Below are 24026 nucleotides of genomic sequence, written 5' to 3' on the forward strand. Positions count from 1 at the left end.
GGCAAAGGCCGAATTATACAAATACTTGGACTTTTGAGTGAGTGATTTAGGCGCTCGCAACAATAGGGAACCGGGCTATGTTTGATTTTGTTCATTATTCTATATGTAATGGTTAATAATACGAAGCACTCCTGCGAAAACTGCATAAAAATTGGTTAAAGAATGGGCTAGTAATTCATATTTCAAATATTGTAATGTGCAGAAGTGGGCGCGTTGTGGGGATATCGCTTCATCTCTTTCTTTCGCACGCGTCGTAATTTCCGATGACGTCACATGTGGGTATTTCGTCTCTTTTCTTTTTCTTGTTACTTACCCCTTCCACCGACATTCCAAGACTTATAACTTGTTGATTTTTTACTGGATTTAAATAATTCCTTCTGTGTTATAATTTATATAACGTAAATATTTCATAATAGTAAAGAACAAAAATATTATGTACGTTGGTGCGTATATGGAAAGAAAGAAAAAAAAAGTTTTTATTGTCACAACTGATGCATGCAATACATAAAAAGTGTGTGTAAGATTAAACATAAAACACGCTTAATCATTAATCATTAAACAAATTAATGGAATGTTACACGCCTTCGATGTGACAATCAGGTGGCCAGCTCAGCATAATGCTGTCTTGCGTTGTGAGCCACAACACGGCGCTGGTTTTCAGTGGCCAATGGCGTGCGCGAGTATATTTCTGACTGAAAGCGTTGCTCCTGCGACGACTTGATACTTATTTTAAATTATTCACATACTTATTGCTCACTGTATATAAATCTTGGATTTTCTAGATGCAGCGAAACCAAGAAGATGACGAGCCCAAGACGAGGTCTTCTTCTCGAAGAAGTTCAGCCTCCCTATCAAGAAGAGGCAGTGTTAGAGAAAACGTAAAGAAGTCTCCTTTAAACACAGCGACTAGCTCTGCTAACACCACGCCGAAGAAAGTCGTAAAGCCGCAGAACTTCGAGTTTGTAGTCACTGGCAAACAGATTTTGAGGAGGTGAGTGGAAAAGTACTAGTAGTGAGTCTCTCATAGAGTCCGCCTGGGTAGATACCACCGCAATGTCTATTTCTGCCAAACAGTGTGTAGTCACTGTTGTAGGTTTGAAGGACATTGTAGCCAGTGTAACTACTGGACATAATAATTAACATCTCATATCTCAGGATGGCGGGCGCAGTGGAATACCAAATACTTTGTAATTCAAGGTGTTGGTGTTTCTATTGTTTATGGATCGTATCGCTTACCATCAGGCGAATTGTAAGCTCGTCTCGTCATTCAAAAAATTTAAAAAAAGAAAAGGTAATTTGCGCACTAACAAGGGATTAAGTAATGGCTTTTCTTTAATTTTTAAATTTCATATCTTTATTTTATACTAGCTTTTACTCCGCTTCGCCTGGGTGAAGCAGTTTTCCGCGATAAAAGTCCTACTATATAGTTTCCCGGCATAGAAAGTAGCCTATAACCTTCCCAGGGTCTTAAACTATCTTCATACCAAATTTTATAAAAATCCGTTCAGTAGATTTTGAGAAAATCGATAACATACAGAGAAACAGAAAAGGGGACGTTGTTTTATAATATATATAGATAAATGGGTACCAACCCCACTGCACCTGATGGAAGTGTTTAGATCTAAGATGTTTTTATTACATAGATACGTTGTCTGAGCTCAGTACTGGCAAGACGAAAGCAAGGTAATTGCCCGACTTAACAGCCAATGAGCGTGCGGCACTAACGTTGTTACGTAACGGTCGATGTATATATATCCTTTTCTAACGAATGTATGCTGAATCTTTTTATTCCTTATTTGAGTCAATTTGTAATTATATGTACAGGTACGTGACTATAGTGAATAGTGCACCGTTTTTATGTGCCATTTTGTTAGTGTATGACGCGTCTATCTGTAAAACGTCATTGGTTTAGATAGAGTCGACTGATGAGATCACCCCTCAGTCGACACAAGCCAGCCTGTTTGAAGAACATACACAGACTTCAGATCTTGCCGGTTGGATATATTTTATATCCCGGATAGCTACCGTACACAAGGTGTTAAAACCCGCCATAGTGGCACACGTAAACGTTCCAGGATCAGCCTGTGTATATTCCAACAGGCATAATTGTGTCGACTGAGAGGTAATCATCTCTCATCAGACACTTACCAGTGTACTCAGTTACAGAGAGGTCATTTCACCGTGTATTTATAAAAAAACTGATCCCGAAACGCTTACGTGGGCCATTACCAGTGTACTCAGTTACAGAGAGGTCATTTCACCGTGTATTTATAAAAAAACTGATCCCGAAACGCTTACGTGGGCCATTACCAGTGTACTCAGTTACAGAGAGGTCATTTCACCGTGTATTTATAAAAAAACTGATCCCGAAACGCTTACGTGGGCCATTGTGGCGTGTTAAACACGTTATGTAGGATAACTATCGGAATATTAACATTTACATCAATACGATAGCCTAGTTGAAAGCAAAAAATAAACTGTATATACCCTAAGATGTTTTTATTACATTGATACGTTGTCCGAGCTCAATATTGGCAAGAAGAAAGTAAGGGAATTGCCCGACATTCACGTAGTCAACCTCCAACCACTGTCGCGGCTAGTCGGGTTACTAACTTTTAGTATTTTGATAAATAAAATACCTTCCTGTGTTTTAGACGATGTACAAATTATACTCTAACTGTGAATGAAAAAATTGTTTTACTTCATACGTTAGTAATAAGTATACACTATTAACTTATTTTTTAACTAATAAATGCATTTTATTCGACTGTCATGGCGACTGGGCGGTCGACGCTCGGGCCGTATCAATGCGAGCTGTAACTGTCGATGTATATATATTCTTTTCTAACGAACGTATGCCTAATCTTTGTATTCCTTCTTCGAGCCAATTTGTAAATTATATGTATAGGTAAGTGACTACAGTGAATAGTGCGCCGTTTTTATGTGCAATTTTGTTAGTGTATGACGCGTCTATTTGTAAAACGTCATTGTATATACCTGTGATCTGTTTATATCTATCGTCAATATTTCCAGATGCGACCGCGCCAACTCGCTTCCCGGCACGTGTAGGCGAGCGTCTGTCGATTCGCCGAAGGTAAAACGAACTGTCGACTCTCCAAAGAAGGTCGCTCATGTCTCCCAAACCTCCAAGAGTCAGGAGACTTCGCTAGAAGACGATATGTCGCTGGACTTGTCGCAGGTAAGGAGACTGATAATTGTTCAGTTTTTTTTGTTGCTTTGAATGAGGAGACGAGCTTGCCGTTCGCCTGATAAGCGATACGATCTATAAACAGTAGAAACACTAACAACTTGAATTACAAAGTTTAGTATTCCACTGCGCTCGCCTGAGACATGAGATGTTAGGTGTTATTATGTCCAGTAGTTACACTGGCTACAATGTCCTTCAAACCGGAACACAACAGTGACTACACACTGCTGGCGGCAGAAATCGACAGTGCAGTGGTACATACCTTTCTAAAAGATGCTTATGGAAAGAAAACTTTAAAAAATTAATTCCATAGGCATTATCTACCACTCAACCCTATGGTGGTACAAAGATAATCATGGTAACATGAAAGGAAAGTGGAAGACGGTAAAATATATATATTTAGCGTTTTTAACATTTATTTGTTTGACAATTAACTCAAAACTAAATCGTATTTAGTACTTATAACAAAAACTTAACTTATTTACTAAGAGACAACATGCAATGCAAAATGCATTGCAACATGTTTCATTACTGCTCCGCTCCTATAGGTTATAGCGTGATGATATATAGCCTATAGCACTCCACGAACAAAGGGCTATCCAACACAAAAGTAATTTTTCAATTCGACCCGGTAGTTCCTGAGATTAGCGCGTTCAAACAAACAAACAAACTCTGCAGCTTTATATAATAGTATAGATATAGATAGATAACTATAATTTATAATTAATTAATTTATTTATTTTTATTTTCCACATACAACTATTTTACAGGTAATACCCAATACAATAGCGTAGTACAATAGTTATTATAATATTTTATTATTACTTACTATTACATAAGCGGCCGATGTGAATTCCGTCAGAGCATGAAAATATATCAATATGGTTGGACAAAGCATTGAGCACACTCAGCAACTATTAATTTTATATATTCTACCAGGTGTCAGACTTCGAAGACACGAACTCAAAATACGGGGTGAAACAGAAATTTCGCGCGCTTGCCACTTCTACTCCAAAGAAACCTTGGCAGAAGACGAGGAGCTGCTCCCTGCAGAGCGCGATGCAGACGCAGAAGGTAGAGGTCAAGAGACAACAGAAGAGTCTGGAGAACACGGCCAGGAGCAAGGAGAGCAGGACTTCTTCCAGCAGCCCTTATCGGTGAGGATACAAACAAATATAATTTGTTGAAGTGGTCCGTTCTTTTCTAATCTTTTTTTTTTATTGCTTTGAATGTCGAGACGAGCTTGTCGTTCGCCTGATGGTAAGCGATACGATAAACAGTAGAAACACCAACACCTTGAATTACAAAGTGTTTGGTATTCCACTGCGCTCGCCTGAGACATGAGATGTTATTATTATGTCCAATAGTTACACTGGCTACAATGTCCTTCAAACCGAAACTCAACACTGACTACACACTGTTGGTTGGCGGCAGAAATAGACATTGCGGTGGTACATACCAGGCGGACTCTCACATATGAGAGACCTACCACCAGTAAAATTTCGGCCACGGGGGCCATTCTCTACGGAAATCAGCCACACAGGAGATATTGTAGTGTTCTAGTGTGTACAATACACAAGCACTGAGTTCCTTCTCATAGTCCGGTGAGACATGAACGGAGAGAGATCAGACCAACGGCTTTACATGCCCACGCACGGGGGTATCACACCACCTTCCTGACTCCGAACTAAGACTGGGTATTTTTTAAGATCGTAAAACCTAGTAACCATTGGCCCAACCCGGGATTCGAACCGAGGACCTCAGCGCAATAGTTAGTTACTGTGTACAAATACAACTATGCCACCGAGGTAGTCAAAGTTGTTAAAGTAGGTTTGGTTTGCTGGTATAATTGTAATTTGTATGACTACCGTGCGAAGTCTAAACTTTGTTCCTGACACAGCGACTTTTATTATTGGTTGTAACATAGATATTATAACTTTGGACTTGTGGATGACCAACACCTCAGTCCCCCTGTGGCCACGAAGGCTACAAAGTCTTCGAAACGTCGGAAGACAATTAAGACATAATAACCGCGATAGAATCCGGAAAATAGTTTAATTTTAACGTCTAACATTCGCGTTAACACAAAAATCATTATGTAACATAGCTAGCAATATGTGGTTGTTACATATTTACTTACCCTTGTAAAGAAATGCTATGTTAATGTTGTTAACACTTGGTAAAGTACGTAAGGATTTTAAGGGATGCCTATGTATACGCCCGCACGTGCCACACATACACGCCTTTTATCACCAAAGGGGTACATTTGTTTTGTTTTTCCAAATCAGTTCACAGACAATTCTAGTATTTTTCGCAAGACCTGAGTCACAAGTTAGTGTTTATCACATAGGGTTAGGGAGCGCGCGAGGTTCCGCTATTTGATACGTAATTCGCTCCCCCCTCAGCCCTGTAATATGCTGTCCCACTCTTGGGCACGGGCCTCCTCTACTACTGAAAGGGATTAGGCCTTAGTCCACCACGCTGTAGTGCGGATTGGTAAACTTCACACACCCTCCAAAATTCCTATAGAGAATTCCTCAGGTGTGCAGGTTTCCACACGATGTTTTACTTCACCGCCAAAGCAAGCGATAATTCACAAAGAATACACACATATTTTTTTTAGAAAAAGCAGAGGTGTGTGCCCTTGGGATTTGCAACTGCGGACATTCGTCTCGGTAGTCCGTTCCACAACGAACTAGGCTATCGCCGCAGTTATATAATGTATAATGTGTCTATATTCTTCCCAGCTGCGGCACAGAGCTGGACTACTCGTCAGTGTCTCCGGAGTACTCTGGCCAGTCGTCGGCAGACCTGTCGCCGCGCGCCTACAGACAGACCAGCACCATCGCCACGCCTGCCAGCCAGGACATGCAGTTGTCCAGGTGAGGGGCCGTTCAAGTATTACGTAACGCAATTTCGGGGGAGGAATTTCGCAATTTCGTTTTTTTTTTCTTGTATTGTGCATCACCTACTGATAATCCGAAACAATAAATAAATAAACCAGTCTTATATTGTCTCTTTACTAGGCTAAGCTTCTCTCTATTGTGACTACTTTTCACGTGGATAAGTATTTTAATATGAGCCGTGTATACTGTCCCACTGCACGGGCCTCCTCTATTACTGAGGGATTAGGCAATAGTCCTCCACGCTGTAGTGCGGGTAGACTTCACACGCTGTCAAAATTCCTATAAAGAATTTCTCAGGTATGCAGGTTTCCTCACGATGTTTTCCTTCACCGTAAATAATAGTATAATAATATCAGCCCTGTATTATATACTGTCCCACTGCTGCACGTGTCTCCTCTACTGAGAGGGATTAGGTCTTAGTCCACCACGCTGTAGTGCGGATTGATAGATCACACACCCTAAAAATTCCTATAGAGAACTTCGCTAACTTAAACAGTAACTTTAACTTCTCTTCCCCGTAAAATCAAGCGATAATTCACAAAGAATATATTTTAGAATACAGTCAAAAATACTTAGTGCTAATGATTCCCAGCTGCTGCATCAGCACATGGCAGGACTGCTCTGAGGCGGATACTAAGGTGGACCGCGGCGAGGGAGAATGGACCCACTTCTGGGCGAACTACAACAATTCCATCTCGAAGATGCCCATGAAGTGTTACTACGACCAGTGTCCGACGCCATACCGGACGGACACCATTGACTTTGGGGATTTGGGTGAGTAGAGTTCTAAAATTATCGCTCTTTTAATAAAATAATGAGCTATTTCAAATTTGTTAATTTGTGGGTCTAAAAACTAATTTCTGTTGGCGACATTTACTTTTTCTCCTTTCTTTCATGGTTTCGTTTTAGACATATCTTTAATAAGTTTATTTTATAGCAACTTAAAGGTCGCAAACACAAATTCATTTCTTTGATGATTCCCACAAATTAACAATTTTGGAATAGGTCATTATTTTAAGAAAGCGATTATAGAGCGGACATTGGGAAGGTTGTCATACAAAATTGTGCTCATGCGATGGTTAAATCTACCGTGAAATAATAATAATATATAATATCAGCCCTGTATTATATATTGTCCCACTGCACGGACCTACTCTACTACTGAGAGGGATTAGGCCTTAGTCCACCACGCTGGCCTAGTGCGGCTTGGTAGACTTCACACACCTTCGAAATCCCTATAGAGGACTTCTCAGGTGTACAGGTTTCCTCACGATGTTTTCCTTCACCGTTAAAGCGAACAATAAATTCACAAAGAAATACCAAACACCAATTTAAAATACTTCATATTTTCAATGCGAATATTTGCATATTTTCTGTAAATATGATTTGTATTAATATCTAAGGACGCTGACATCTTGTCACATGGACATTTCAAACAAGACATTACCAATTGGTATTAGCATTTGGAGCACCAGGGCCCTTATTCTGTATGATAGTGTAAACGCGTAACGCGGCCGTGTCATGTTATCTTCGAGAAATGTGCGTGAAATGGTATTCTGTAAACCAAATTTCTATAGTCCTAAACATGACGCGTTGTGTTACGTGCTTGTTACGCACTGGGGCCTTATTCTCTATCCCGCACGTTATTTTAACAGCGCGTAACAAGCACGTAACACAACGCGTCATGTTTAGGACTATAGAAATTTGACTTACAGAATACCATTCCACGCACATTTCTCGGAGATAACATGACACGGCCGCGTTGCGCGTTTACACTATCATACAGAATAAGGGCCCTGTTAAAATAACGTGCGGGATAGAGAATAAGGCCCCAGGTCTTGATGCCCGGTCTAGAACTATACTGTTTAAATGTTTAATTAATATTCTACTAAAAAGTGATATTCGCATATCAACACAACCTTTAGATTGTAATAGAAATGCTAAAGCACCTCATCTGCACTGCTTCAACGGCTGAACTAATTCATTAAAAATGAAATTTGGTACGAAACTGTAAACTTAAATCCTAGGGAATAAAGGTTATATATCAAAATTGATGATGCCTTGGTCTCTTGTGTTTAATTGTTTTTTTTTTTCAGATTTATCAACAGAGGGCTCGAGAATGCGATCACCGGACAATTTGAAAAACGTAAATAACATCATCAGAAATGAAGGATTACATTTAACGCCGCGCGAAACACAAAACATGATAAAATGTGCACATATTTTAGGCAATGTTCTATCAAAAGCTATAGAAAGAAGGTCTAGGGAGAAAGATGAGAATTTGCAAGAACTAAACGCCGAACCGGAACGCGAAATTAAAAAGAAAACAATGACATTAGATCTGAGAGAGACAAACATACCTCTGGAGGTGAAAGAAGAAAAGAGAAGCGAGACAGTGACAACGCAAACTGACATTTCGTTGCCAAACACGAAAAGCGCGCCGAAAATATTTGAAAATATTTTACGGCAGTTATCAAAGAGTTCCTTAGACATACCCAAGAAGAATGAAGTCACAGAAAAAGAAAAAGAAGATAATGTTGAGAGTGAAGTTAAAAACGAAAATTAGATAATCTTTTGAAATGTAAAATCCAATCTTTCAAAACTCTTTGAGAGAGTGAATGGATGAATGAGTGAGTGAATGAGTGTGTGTATGAGTATGTAAGTGTGTATGTGTGAGTAATAATAAAAACATTTAACAGCCAAATAGCCCCAGAATGAAAGTAAAAACATCTCACGTTAACTCTTACTGTATTGAATAAAAAATAATTTTATGAGACCTGTATTTATGTTTAGAAATAAGAAATTAACTGTAACTAGTCAAATGTTAATTATAATTTTTTTGATCCAATTTATCATTTTTATTTGAATGAAGACAACGTCCCAGTTTTCTTGTAAACCAAATATTTTTAACACTCAGTCTTCCACACTACTTCTGCTTCACGCACACACACACACACACACACACACATGATTCTGAACAGTACAGTATCATATTTGCATTGATTGTGAGTTAAATATTAATAACTTATTTTGGGACATTGATGTAAGTATATTCTATAGACACGAACTTCCATATTAACTATTTGTTCAAAATCTGAACTAAAATAGCAATCAAAACGTCACTGTTATAACCTATTTATTCACTTGAACAAATAATTTTAGTTATTTGAATAATATTTTTTATTTAAATCCAGGTTTACACTTAGGCTCGAGTTCTTATATCATGAGGGCCACTCCGTACACAACCACAAGTTAATATTGACCATACTAAAGTCAGTTTGAATGGATTGCAGTTCAATTCAGTTGAACACGGTGAATGTTCGGAACGCCAAATCTAGTACGTAGTACATATATATCGCTGTTTTGGGATAATTTGTGAGGTACATTTGCATACGTGGGTCCTATTGGAATTAGCCAATAAGAGTACGTATATTTTAAAATTCAAAAACCAAAATATATTTTCATAATTTATTTCAACTTAATTACAAATCAAATATTCTAAGATATATTTATATATTAGTTTATTTAAACGCCAAAGATATAATTTCTAAATCCGAAAAGAAATAAAATCCATTTTTTACACCAAAAATAAGACACCATAGACTTTTATTGTAGTCAAAAAAATATTTATGACTTGTACAAAATAATACCTCATTATTGGAACATACTGTATAAGTAATTATGTCCTATTAAAATGTACAAGTCATAAACATCAATAAAAATTAACATAATTTTAAACTAAAATACACTAATTATTTACATATTTATAACTAGTAAGCGTATTGAATTGTTTGACGTACTTCAGCTTTTCATAGTGATATTAAGATTATGTACATGTGCCAGTATTGCTTAGTTCAGACTAGCAAGTTCTTGCTGCAACATATTGCGCAACTTCCCGATTCTGTTTTGATAGAACATATTTTATATTCGCCCGTAAGCGACTATACACATGGTGTTAAAACCCATAGTGGAAAGTGTAGCGTTCCAGGATCAGCCTGTGTATATCCAACAGACATAATTGTGTCGACTGAGGGGTAATCTCTCGTTAGTCATTATTGGACCTCATTTTACCCTCAGGTGCAGTGACGTCACAAGACTTTCAAGTATTCTTGCTAATTCAAACTTCGCTCTAGATACAATAATTAAAATACCCATAATTTTGAACATTACACACGCTGTATAACACAAACATCATATCAAAATTTGAAAGCCTTGTTGACGTAAGCGGCATTTTTTTCGAAAAAATTTAACTACAGTGAAAACTGGTTATAGCGACTTCGAAGGGATCACTGACTGGACGATATATCCGATAGTCGTTATAAAATCGCTTTTTATATATATTTATATAAATATACCTTACTATTTAGTCGCTTTAACCGATGCGTCACTACAGCCGGAGTCGTTATAATCGGTTTCTACTGTAGTTTAAAAAAATATGGAAAAAACTGCTGATTTCAAATATGTATTAAACTTGTGTCGCAAAAAAAGGCGCTTAAAACAAATAGCCTTTCAACTGCCAATATAGGGGAAATCTATGTTAAAAAGTGAATACACACGCCTTAGCCTCAACGGGGTAGGCAGTTTTCGTATATTCCGGCCCATTAGAGAGTGAATATATCGCCATAACGAGCACAACCGGGCTAAGTATTACTCAATATACGCGTATCCGAAATTAGTTTCCAGACAGAGCTGTAGTACCAATCTTAATAATCACACTATGAACAACAATTACCTTAGTATTATAATAGTATTTAATGAAACGACGGTTAAAGTCGCGCCCGTTATTATTTTCCAAAAATATTTCGATGTTTAAACGCCAAAAATTTTGTTAAGCGACATTGTGAAAAATAAAATAAAAAAAAAAACGAAAAATTTGTGAGACCAAATAGGTATAAAACTATTGCAAAAAATTCCAAGTCCAATCCTTTGTCGACTTAATATAAAGAAACGAAACTACGATTTAATGTGATTAAAACACTACTACTATATACAGGCGGTTACAAAAATAAGGTATTAAATTATACCTTGATCGGAAAAATAAAAAAACCTTTGGAGGCGCCATTTTTGCTTTTTTTTTTAAAGTTGTCATTACAATATTTTATATGGAGGTGTATTATTTTTCTGGTCAAGCTAAATCATCTATGTTTTCTAGTGAGGTTAGGTTAGGTTATAATTAGACACATCACGATGGGGTAGATAGATGCGCTAATTTGCATATTCCGTCCCATGATGTGATAGAAGGCTTAATTTATTAAAAAAAATGGTTTATAAAACCCTATTTGTAACTTAAGATATTACTGTACTAATGATAGTTCTATTATATTTTACATAAACTATACTTTTTCGCTTCAAGATATCTCGAGTTCATAATCTGTCGTTGGAGAAAAAAAAAGTTTTTTTCGTATTTTTTTTCTATAAAAACACTTATGATTATTGCGTACGACGAAAGTGCTTGAGATAGTGAAGAAAAAATTGAGTTATTTAGTTTTTTTATAAAAATGAAATATAGTTTGAGTACAGTCGAAATGTTTAGTAACGCAATTTAATATTTAGAAAAAAAAACCTATTCGGATTTTATCGCGGATTTTCATATTTTGTTTCCTTTGTTCCCAAAAATAAATTATTTTAATATAAAAAACCGCGAAAAAAAAAAATATGTTATGTCAATGTCTAACATTCGCGTTAACATAGGGAATCATTATCGAGATTTTTTTATTTGAAGATATCTATTTAACATATTTTTGGTTTATATGGCATTCGACCTATTCCTCGCCTCTTAATTATTTTTCTAAAAATATTTAATATACACGATACACCTACGATTTTATTATATTTATAGATTATTTAAGACGAAAAGATCTGAATCAGGTTATAAAAGTTTTCAAAAAATAAATTTTTCACGATTTTTCCGAAAATATATGAACATTTACTCTCTACTTACAAAACTTGATAAAAAAAATACATGACAAACTTTTATAATTAAACATTATGTCGAATTTCAAAATAACCGCGTCAATTTTTTTTTTCAGAATTTTATTATTCTGACTTACTTTTCAGATCTGAGGCTGTATATAGAGTAACCGCAGTTTGCAATAAACGAACCCAACCATAATCCTCAATTCGATCCCAATAAACCATTCAAAAGTACTTATAAGAACACTTTACTCGGAATGGTCCAAAACTGCAGTAGATAAAAACAGCTACAAAACCTAAAATAACTATTCCAATACTAAGGCAATCAAGTACGCAAAACTAGTTTAATCGAAATAAAAAATATATCTCCCTTAAAACTAAATTAGTCCAAGCGTATTGTTAATATTGCAATTTAAAATTTTTTGAAGTTATACAATTTTGCACTGGCGTCATTGGCTTGCCTAGCTCTAACTCTAAGTCGCCTACAGTAAGCTAGTTCAACATTTCACGAAATTATACTAACGCGTCAAAAACTCTAACTTCACTAAATAACACTAGCTTGACACACTTCTAGCGTCAGAAAATAACATCCTTATATTATACTCATACGCTTAACATCAAATCCTTTCTCTAGCGTTATCATACATACCTAGATCAACCAACACGCCTAAGATCACAAAACTAGTGGCAAAGGATCCATATAAACGGATTCCTGCTTCTCTTTATTTAGAATCTAACTATTATTACCTATATGTTGTGTGGGATTCCTTTTCGGATTAATTAACGGATTATATAACCGAATTGTATAAAAATATGATTGTATTGACATATTTAATGACTCGCTTCCTATCTTCAAAAAGAAAATATTCTCGCTTGTTGAAACCTAATTTGTGCTGCAAGTTATTCTATTGGTAATAAGTCTTGTTTGAAATATCTGTGGGACAAGATGTCGCAGCGTCCTTATATATTAATACAAAAATATTTACAGAATATGCTAATATTCGCATTAAAAAAGTGCAAATCATGATGTGGAAAAACATGAAGTATTTTACATTGATGTTTTGCTATTTAACGGTAGATTGAACCATCGCATGAGCGCAATTTTGTATGACAGTCTTTTCAATATCCGCTCTATATTAGATCTCAACTTCAACTAACCCGCCTATTCCAATAATATCAATTTTCCTCTCTAATGACAAAACTACTCATCTAAAACTGATGCTAAACACGTACTGCCCTAATCTAGTGTAAGTCGCCTAAGATTAAGTCGCTCCGTGACCAAGTCGCCTAGTGTGACCTAAGTCGCCTATACTGCCGTGCTAAGCTCAAAAGCGGTATCTCAAAAAAAAATCTTGCTTTTTATGTCGTCAGATAGCTTAAAGAGATACCCATCCAATGAACTTACCTAAATAGCGGTATCTTGTTTAGAACTTGTTAAAAATCTTTTAAAGAGTTTCTCTATCTCAGTTTTACATACAAATCTATATTTACAAAACTTTGATTATCTCGAAATAATGTTTCCCTGACATACCGCTTTTGCGCTTAGCACGGCAGTATAATTCCTTTCAAGTAACCAAAACGCAAGTCGCCTAAAATAATCAGCGCGAATCACCTAGGTCGCCTAGTTAGGAGTGAAGTATGGCTCGTGTACGCGCGGACGACGCGCGTATAAACAAGCTTGGACCCTAAGGGCTGATATTTACAAATGGTCCCAAACGTCACCTTCGGATCCATCATGAAAATTGACCAATCAATACAGTTTAAACATGATTAGATATTTTATTTGTTTATAATCAGATACCATTTGGGACCATTTAACATCAGTTGTAAGTCTCCTAAGTTTACATAAGTCGCCTAAGTTTACCTAAGAGTCGCCTAAGTTTACCTAAGTCGCCGAAGTTTACCTAAGAGTCGCCTAAGTTTACCTAAGTCGCCTAAGTTTACCTAAGAGTCACCTAAGTTTACCTAAGTCGCCTAAGTTTACCTAAGTCGCCTAGTTAAAATTACGACGTTTCTTAGTAACAAGTCAATTTTACTGTTACTTTGCCTAAACTACAGTAGCAACTCGGGGTTACTTTAGCTACTTTTACAGACCTGAAACTAGCTTCAGCCGTTTTCAATGAACAATTCCAATCGATTTTCAATCCATCTCAAAAATAGACCAATCCAAAAAAAGGGTATTTGACCTGGTTATAATGACTGATAGGTTCATTCTCGGATCGGATTGAAGATTCAAATCGGGATCGTTTATTGTAAACCTCGGTTAGAGATTAGGCAAGCCGATGACCGTAGTTAATAAAATTTCACCAAATAATTAACTTAGAATAAAATAAATGCCGTGTAGTCTAAAAGAAAATAAATTTACTTAATTAGAATGTGGCAGTGCACCATTAGTAATTACTTTTTTATCGGATGAATGCAAAGGAAACAGCCCATACAGCCTCATACGTATTTGAAGATTAAAGACGAAGAACAGAATATGCTTTACTTTTAGTTTAAAGAATAAGACAAATAATTAATTGTACTTGAAGAATTTAATAATTTCATCGAAAATAAACTTGGCTGTATGGTCATTCTTTTGCCCACAAGGAACGAATTAAAAATAAACTAACCTAACGGCTAAATCTGGCCATAATTTTTACTCCTAAAGGCCTACGAACTAATATTTACACATTTTTTTTGGAATAAACGGCACATTGTCTATTTAAAGCTAAGTTCAACATGGCTTTTTATTTCGAAGGCTGTGACGCTTCTGTAGACGACCTCACCTCGCCTTTTTTAATTTGATGAACTAGTAATGGACATGGCACTAGTAGTGAACAACTTCACATAATTATTTTATTTTTTACATTACAATTTCGGCCAGTAACAAAAATTCAAAATTAATCTATAGTTTATTTGAAAAAAGAACGCTGTTAGTGTTCCTTATTTAAAAATGATATGAAATACATTTTTGAATTCCGAATTCACATCTTTTTAATATCCGAAACATTTCGAAGGCATGTGAAGTCTACCCGCACTAGTCCAGCGTGGTGGATGGCCAGCAGTAGAACTATAAACTAACCCTCTTATTCATAGACGTTATTTATCTAAGGACGGAGTAAAACTGTGAAACAAGTCTGTTTCTCAGCTTTGTTTATCTGACAGCCAACTAGATTCAAGTTGTATCTCAATATTAGCCAATCACAACGGCCCTATGTCTACACACTGCGAAGGCTGCCATGCCGTCAGCACTGAGAAACAGACTAGATATCACAGCAATGCTCCGTCCTTAGATAAATAACGTCTACGAACAAAGGAGTAATATTTTATTTATCATGCAAATCATGAACATTCTAAACTACTAGTGCTAAAATTTCGAAGTCAATACACCTAATGTGGCCACTAGTAAAATGGCACTTAATTCCGACTATTAATGGCCTTTCCGGCGATAAGACCAGATATAATTGCATTATACTATAGGTGGGATACCGTATTAAACTAATTATCTTTGTACTAAAAACTTAATATTATATGGCATATATTTTCTTACCTATATTTACAGTTAATACAAATATGACTGTGAAATTTGGACTCATGATGTAGGAAAATGGTCTTTTGAGTAGACCGTGGTCTAATAGACCAAATTGTGGTCTTTTCCGTAGACCATGGTCTTTTCAATAGATCAAGCACAGTCTTCATTCAATCACATAAAACAGTCGATATCAACCACGATAGACTTAGTCTTTTCAGAAGACCGTGAGAAATCACGGCTTTTATTCTTTTACAACAGAAATATTAATAGACCACATCATTACAGCACCTTTTACAGTCGGTCTTTTGAGTAGACCGTCGGTCTTTTCAGAAGACCATGAGAAACCATGACGTTATATACTTTTACTATTGAAATCTTAGTGAACGACATCATTACAGCACCTTGCACAGTCGATCATTTGAGTAGACCGCTAGTCTTTTGAGTAGACCGCTATTACAATAGTAGTCTATTCCTTCTGATGTGAGTAGACGTGGGTTGGGAGACAGATCGGTGCTTCCTTAGCAAATGTCGGTGCTGGGGGTCCAACATGGCGGTATATCCGGCTGGCGAGCATAGATCCGGGTATTTTTGATAAAAAGACCTGTAACCCTCGTGGAGAAGGTACACTTCCGGGTAGTGGAGGCAGGGATAGTTCTCCTTATTTTGTTCCCTGTCTGAAGACCGGAGGAAGCGGGATCTGTAAAAAAAAAAAATTTTAGATATTTTTAATAAAACAAGAAAATAAGTATATTATTTACAGCTAAAATACTATTTAGATGTTATCGTCGTAAATCGTAATCTTTAACTTAGTATTCAACTTACAATTAGTGCGGGGCTGCAGACATGCGCATTAAACCTAAGTTTTTGTCAGGTCTTCTGATTAGACCATAGTTCTACAATATATCCTTCGTTATCTATACCCCATTTTTCACTAAAATTTATCATGGTCTTTCCAGTAGACCGTTACTTCGACCCACAAATTCGACTTCCCCAGACCCACAAAGGTATATAAAAACCTTCAGTCTTCTCTTTAAACCATGGTCTTCTCAGTAGACCGTGAACAAAACCAGATCAGCACTTACAGCTTAGGCCCACGCTCGCGCGAGAATTCGCAGTGGAACACCAGTATCCGCCGCTTGGCTTCGTCCTCGCGAGGCTGTAGTGGCTTGTTGACCAGGTCCAGGACTTGATCCTGGGTGTACAGGTTCACAGCTCCGAGGATGTGTCCGCCGTCGTACTCGTAGGGGTAGCGGCAGTCAATAACCTGGAACAGACAAAATGGTGAATGTGGGTCCAACATGACATCTGAAGAATGAGTTTTTTTTAACCGCACGGTAAATATTCTTCTACAGCTGATTGAAGGTATTTTATCAATACTGTCCTGGAAATCGATGAATTCAGTTTACTATTTCGTTTCGTATGGTGAAGACCTGAAGTAGGCCATCATGAAGACCTGTACCCTCTCAGCAGTAGTCCCATGTTCAGCAGTGTATATAGTTTTTTTATTGCTTAGAATGACGAGACGAGCTTGCCGTTCGCCTGATAAGCGATATGATCCATAAACAGAAGAAACACTTTGAATTACAATGTATTTTGTATTCCACTGCGCTCGTCTGAGACATGAGATGTTGAGTCTTATGTCCAGTAGTTACACTGGCTACAATGTTTAAACCTACAACAGTGACTACACACTGCTTGACAGAAATAGACATTGCATTGTTACCCAGACTCTCACATATAAGACCTACCACCAGTAGTGTCCGCAAGAAATAAAACCAAATTTAAATTACCTGGAATTCACTAATGGAGTCCTCGTACTCCCCCCTGAGGAGTCCCGCCAGCGTCTCGCAAGATATACTCTTCAGATCGGAGTGCTCGCCGCTCGTGAGTGGCAAAGCGAACGGCAGGGAGAAATCACCGATCAGGTCCGGTTCTGCAGCCGCTGCAAAGACATTATAATATAATCTATACTAATATATAAAGCTGAAGAGTTTGTCTGTTTGACCACACTAATCTCAGAAACTACTGGACCAAGGGTGTCGCCAGGGGGGGGGGAGCAGCTACCTCTCCCTCCCCCCCCCCCTAGAGGTTCTAAAATTCGAATAAATTCACCAATTCCATTCCTAATATTCCGTACGCTCAATAAGCTCTGCTCTATGTTGTTAAAGCGGGAGAGGGGAGCGGACGAGGAACACGTGCTCTCGACTTTACCTACAATTCATACTTTTCTCATTCTCCATATCAACTTGAACTTAGGCCATCGGTTGACGACGCTGGACTGGAGTACTATATTAGACTTGCTGTCAAAATGAAACCTTACAGATTGTTATCGTTATTCTTGATTCTGTATTGTTATTTATATCAATTTCTATTGAATATATTATATAACCAAGTCCCCATTTCTGTCTGTATGTATGTTATCGATTTTCTCAAAATCTACTGAACGGATTTTAATGAAATTTGGTATGGAGATAGTTTAAGACCCTGGGAAGATTATAGGCTATACTTTTTATCCCGGGAAAATATATAGCGGGACTTTTATCCCGAAAAACACTTTCACAAAAAGTAAAGTTATATTCTATTAAAATCTACTTACATCTAGCCAAGGCCGACATGATGGAAGCATTGTTCTCCGAGAACGCTCTTTGTAAAACTGGTCTTTGAATTTTCTCAATGCTAGGATTCTGTGTACTTGACTTCCGCCTCTTAGTAGCCACTTCTAACCCACTCTCTTCCGTTCTCTTACTGCATCTCTTCTGCGGGCTTTCCTTAATAGAGAATAGAGATACCCGGGCCTTGCATTCTGGATTGAAACTTAAACTGCGGTTCAACCCTTTCCTTTTCTCCGCTATAATGTTATTCTTAATTTGCCCCGACAGTAGATCATCTATGTTTGCAATTTTAGGCGAGATCGATTCTTCTATTTCCAAAAAAGGTTCCTCTAATTCAGAAATGAAACCGCTCTCCATAGAAGTGGTTGATTCTGAAGTATACAATCTTAGCTTAGACGATGCAGGGGAAATTGAATTCATAGAGCCGATGCTAGAGTCGCTTTTCTCATGTCTCAACGGATTTTTTGTTGGTGTTTCGTTGAATTTCAAAGATTTTTTCACTAAAGTCTTCTTGATGGCCGGTGATGTGAATTCAAAATCTTCTTCTTCGAAGTTAAGCATCCTTGTGGCTGTTGTCGGCCTATTGAAGGAAGTTGAGGGTTCATTCTCAGCTAACGGAGCTCCAAACATGAAGTCCTTTGAATTAACTTTCCTTGAAGTAGATGGCCGTCCTCTAGAGATGATGTTTGGACTATCTGTAGATATGATCTCGTATTTAGTGCAAGTATCAAAATTGTCCGCATCAAATTCCTCTTCTAGATCATGGAGGGTTTCGAAGTCATCAATAGGTTCCATTTCTTTCTCTGGCACGAAGGATTCTTTGATATCTGTTTGGAGAGTTGACTGGAGGTTTGAGAAATCCAGCTGAAATTTTAAAAATATTTACTGTTAAATATTTAGTATAAAGAACTCATGTTATATAGAGAATATGGTTGTATTATAATAAAAGGGCTTTTTTTATAAGCAAAGTGACCGTCTGCCCCTGATGATAAGTAGTGGGTCCAATATAATATCGACTGTCGAGAGATGATTACACCTCGGCAGTGGACACAATTATGCCGGCCTGTTGAATCCTAGGCTGATCCCGGAACGCGACACACGTGGGCCACTGTGACGGGTTTTAACACCTTGTGTACGGTCGATACCCGGGCGGATATAAAATCAGCCCTGTATAATACTTGCCCACTGCTGAGCATGGGCCTTCTCTACTACTGAGAGGGATTAGGCCTTAGTCCACCACGCTGTAGGGCGGATTGGTAGACTTCACACACCTTCGAAATTCCTATAGAGAACTTCTCAGATGTGCAGGTTTCCTCACGATGTTTTCCTGCACCGTTAAAGCGAACGATAAATTCATAAAGAATACAAACGTGTTTTTTTTTTTTAGAAAAGTCAGAGGTGTGTGCCCTTGGGATTTGAACCTGCGGACATTCGTCTTGGCAGACCGTTCCACACCCAACTAGGCTATCGCCGCTTGATACCCGGGCGGATATAGAATATAAACTACCACCAGCATTGATTGGGAATATTTAAACGTTTTAAAGTTAACATTGTCATTACCACAAATTAGTTGTTTATTTTATAACTTCTCGAGGTGTTTTACTTTCCTGGTCAAGCCATTTAAAACTGTACAAGCCAGTACTATTTTTTTAAACATAAAATCTCTGTCAAAAATCTGTTTAATGAAAATTGGTCAGGACAGCGGCTTGCATGTAATATTATTAAAATATATTAACAGTTCCAACACATACAGCATTGATATCTCAATGATTCATTGGCATTATGCACAATCACAGCATCCTGTTGCAATTCGAGATGAAAAGATGAACCGAATGACCTCTACAAAAATTATCATCCTCTGCCTCGAAATAGCTTGAATATTTTCTCAATAGCATTTATGGAACAAAACATTGTAGGGACACCTAATAACTCATAGACATAAGATATGTGAAGGCTAGCGTGGAGGACTAAGGCCTAAGCCCTCTCAGTAGTAGTCTAGGTCCAGGAGTGGAATAGTGTATGAAAGAAGTCTGTGGCATCAGATTTTATTTTTATTGCTTTAAATGACGAGACGAGCTTGCCGTTCGCCTGATGGTAAGCAATACGATCCATAAACAGTAGAAACACCAACACTTTGAATTACAAAGTATTTGGTATTCCACTGCGCTTGTCTGAGACATGAGATATTGAGTCTTATGTCCAGTAGTTACACTGGCTACAATGACCTTCAAACCGGAACACAACAGGGACTACACACTGCTGCTTAGCGGCAGAAGTAGAAATTTTTCATATACTATAAAACAAATACTCGTGATGCCTTTGTAGCCGAAGAGGTAAGCAGAGATTTCTTCACTATGTGCGCTCCGTCCCATGATGAGATAGGAGTGAATCTAATGTAAGATCAGACATAAATTCTAGAATATAGTATATACACTAACCTTAGTATTAGACCATTTCTCCGTCTCTCTTGTTGACTGAAACCCTCCGAACGAACAATCCCTGGTCTCCTCCTCCACATCCAACTTCAAGAAGGTCTCTGCCATCGGAGGACCACAGTTCTCCTTATTAGACATTTTGAATCTTGTGCGCTCTTCAAATACCCTCTTAAGCCTCCTATTTCTCACCGACTTGCTTGTGAGCGGTGAAGGTCTGTCCAATATGTTTTGGGCTACGTTGTAAACGTCTAAGGACCTTGGGGTCAACTTGGGGCTTGGTTTAGGGCTGAGTACGGGCGAGTTGTAAGCTAAAGGAGAAATGGGTAGCGGCCTGATATCACCTAAGGGCGATTTTAGCCTGTCCAATGGCGAATTTGGTTTGAACAATGAAGTCTTTATACTGTATATGTTATCTATTTCTCCGAGTATCCGTCGCTTGTTCTGTGGGCTGTGTGGTGACTTGTTGAAGTCTAATGAATGCGGGTTCATTTTAAGTCTGTAGTTGAGGGAGTTCGCCTCTTCCTGTTTCCGTTTGGTCCCGTTGTTCCCAGAGTTGATTTTGAAGTTTTCTGTTATTAATCTGGAATGAGAAAACAATGGTTTTGAGTACAATTATCCAATTTGCAACTGTTAATTTTGCAAAAGGCGGCGTGTGGTGGATTGATGCAGGCTCACGATCTCAAAAATGGACCAATCAGATCAAAGTATTTTTTGATATTACAAATGATTTATTATGATTGGTTGATTCTCGAAATCGGATTGCAGATTGGAATCAGTTATTAAACTGTTAACACAGACAGATATAGGCTTCCGCACATATCCACCAAAATACAAGGTAAATGAAATATAAAAACAAAAAAACTATGCAAAACCGTTAAGTTATCGCAAAGTTCGTTATTTGATAACAACAGGAAACATGCTCCGATATAGTTTCATTTGTCTGAGATTGGCAAGGCATTTTATTCATATACAAATTAATAAAGAGACGAGCTAAATTCTCACTTGTTACACGACCATATAGTAGACCACAGTGAGTTAATCCCTAAGGGAATTTCGGCCACGGCCAATCTCAATGGACATCAGCCACGCAGGAGATATTATAGTGCACAAGTGTGCGCAATACACAAGCAATCTCTGTTCCTTCTCATAGTCCGGTGAGATGACATGACCGGAGAGAGATCACAACAACGGCTTTACGTGCTGAGGCATGGGGGTATCACACTGCCAACTCCATGAATTCAAACTGTGTTTGACTAATTTTTAACATAGATTAACCACTAGACTATATACTAAACTATCTTTTGTCTGCAGATCTGCCCAAATACACATTTGTTTCTGGATACATATTTTCCCATGATAAAAAATAGCCTATAGCACTCAAGAGTAATGTGATTTCCTATTAGTGGAAGAATTTTCATATTTGGTTTAGTAAGTTCTAAGATTAGCAAGTTCAAACTCTTCAGCTTTGTATATTAGTATAGTTGAATATTATTGATTGGAAACTAGGTAAATAATGAAACATCAATTTGTTTTGTTATTGATTTCAGATATTTATTACCTACTGGTATTTATTCCTTACTTGCCTTTACCTTTACCTTGCGGCTTCGCTCACATGAATGAGTTACCTGGGAGGGAATGTAGCCTATAACCTTCCCAGAGACTTAAATTATCTCCATACCAAATTTCATAAAAATTTGTTGTCGATTTTGGGAAAATTGATAACATACAGACATACAGAAAAGGGGACTTTGCTTTATATGTATAGAATATTGTATGTTTTTCTATTCCACAATAACTCAACCTACATTTACCTATGATAGTAATGTTTCTATAATAGGAAGGTTGATAATAACAGGAAAGTTTAATAGTTTTAATTAACATTTAAATGTTTAGACATTTTGATGATGTATTAATAAATGAAACCACATAGTTATCTTAAAATAACTTTACAATAAGTTATACAAGTGTAACATATAAAAGTGCAAGTTTTGAATAAAATAAATGTCTATATAAAGTAATTTTAACATTACATATGCCAACACCACTACTACTACTCTAAAAGATTTTTTTGCAACAGCAACATCATACTTTCAGGCGGAAATAGTCACGCACGCCATTTTCATACTATACCACAAAATTATCAAAAAACTGAAAGTATAGCTGGGTTTCTTGGAAAAATATTTGTCAGCAGAGTAACAATGTCAAAATTACACTGTATACTAAAGTTTTATTAAGACTGGCATTGCAGAATTTGGTTTAACATTAGAGATCTAGTATATATCCTTTTCAGAGGTTTAACCTTATCCAGTGAGGAATTTCATCAAATTCAATATGCATTTATATGTATGAGCATAGTTATTATTTCTCTACTTAGACAATTTTCATGTGTAAAATTATTTTTATATCGTATAAACATTCTTTGTACAATAATAAACGTAATCTTCCCTCTAATATAGCTCTTAAACGAGATTTTTCACCACAATTCATAGTTACATGTAACACGTCAAATACCTGTTCAAAACCAAGAAAATGACCTCAAACTTTAACAATGCGTTGCTCTCTTGGTCACGTAATCCTCGATACTCCCTACGTAACATTAACAAAAGACGAACGTCGAAATCCTGTCGAAATCGGTACCAATAGATAACAATACAATTAACCCTTTCGTAAGGGTTCCGGGGGCTATATCATCGGTAAAAACTGGTTTACGTACCTCCATGCCCTTTCTCAGGCCCTGAAACAGCCATTGTCAACACAATCCAAATATATTTCAACTAAAAAAGTTCACAATGCGACAAAGTTTTTTTCGATGTACGAACAACTAATTTCTCGTGTGAAAACGTTGGTTAAGCAATATGTCGACGATAAATTAACTATTTTAGGGATAACACATTAATATTCATTGAATATTTTGTTAATTACAGGGTAGATTTGATAAAATTCATATTTTTGTTACACTCGGTTCGCGCGCTTTGCTTTGCAACTCAGCTGTCAAAGTTTTGTCGCGGCGAGGGAGACGTCATTCAGCCAGTGGTATCAGCTGAGCTTTTGTGTGCGTTTTGTTATTGCTTTTGACGGTCAGACGTCTTGACCTTATGAATATAAATTAACTATTTTATGAAATTACAGAAAAATATTGTATTTATATCTAAGATAATAGTAAAATAGATAAATAATACCCTAATTCAGATAAACTTCGTACTAAGTCATTGTAAATACATGAAATCTAATAAATAATTTATACAAGTCTTCCCTTACGTCTCACTATAACATCACTTAAAATCATAATGAGGAATTTCAATTGCATAATGATATCGTGACGTTTATTGACAATTTATGTACATTTTTTAACAATAGTTGAATAGCATAAAATCGCTTGATCGATTTCGGGATGGGGCGTTGTGATAATCACGCATAACGGTTTTCTTAACGTTCTTA

At 37.1% G+C, this 24026-nt stretch overlaps 2 protein-coding genes across 4 annotated transcripts in view; one reads left to right on the top strand and one right to left on the bottom strand.

The window, feature by feature from the left end:
• Window positions 1-782: 782 nt before the first annotated feature.
• On the top strand, window positions 783-8949 carry LOC115453637. Its single transcript, XM_037442990.1, has 6 exons — window positions 783-991; window positions 3034-3199; window positions 4148-4365; window positions 5956-6090; window positions 6707-6888; window positions 8211-8949. Exons 1-6 carry the CDS (start codon window positions 783-785, stop codon window positions 8678-8680), a joined length of 1380 nt encoding a protein of 459 aa, XP_037298887.1. The 3' UTR covers window positions 8681-8949.
• Window positions 8950-9568: 619 nt separating this feature from the next.
• The window catches only part of LOC115454508 (M-phase inducer phosphatase), a 48658-nt gene continuing 34200 nt past the window's right edge, over window positions 9569-24026 (bottom strand). The window contains exons 2-7 of one of the 3 annotated variants that reach the window (XM_037441595.1): window positions 20592-21168; window positions 18138-19017; window positions 17332-17483; window positions 16624-16805; window positions 14012-16238; window positions 9569-13971 (exon numbers count right to left, since the gene is read on the bottom strand). In XM_037441595.1, coding sequence (XP_037297492.1) covers window positions 15995-16238; window positions 16624-16805; window positions 17332-17483; window positions 18138-19017; window positions 20592-21168 — 2035 coding nt within the window. In that variant the 3' untranslated portion in view covers window positions 9569-13971; window positions 14012-15994. Of the gene's footprint in view, window positions 16239-16623; window positions 16806-17331; window positions 17484-18137; window positions 19018-20591; window positions 21169-23301; window positions 23640-24026 lie in introns of those variants that run through there. The other 2 variants (XM_037441672.1, XM_037441643.1) reach the window with 2 other exon arrangements.

This window comes from Manduca sexta, chromosome 1 (assembly GCF_014839805.1).
Source record: "Manduca sexta isolate Smith_Timp_Sample1 chromosome 1, JHU_Msex_v1.0, whole genome shotgun sequence".
Taxonomy (NCBI): Eukaryota; Metazoa; Arthropoda; class Insecta; order Lepidoptera; family Sphingidae; genus Manduca; species Manduca sexta.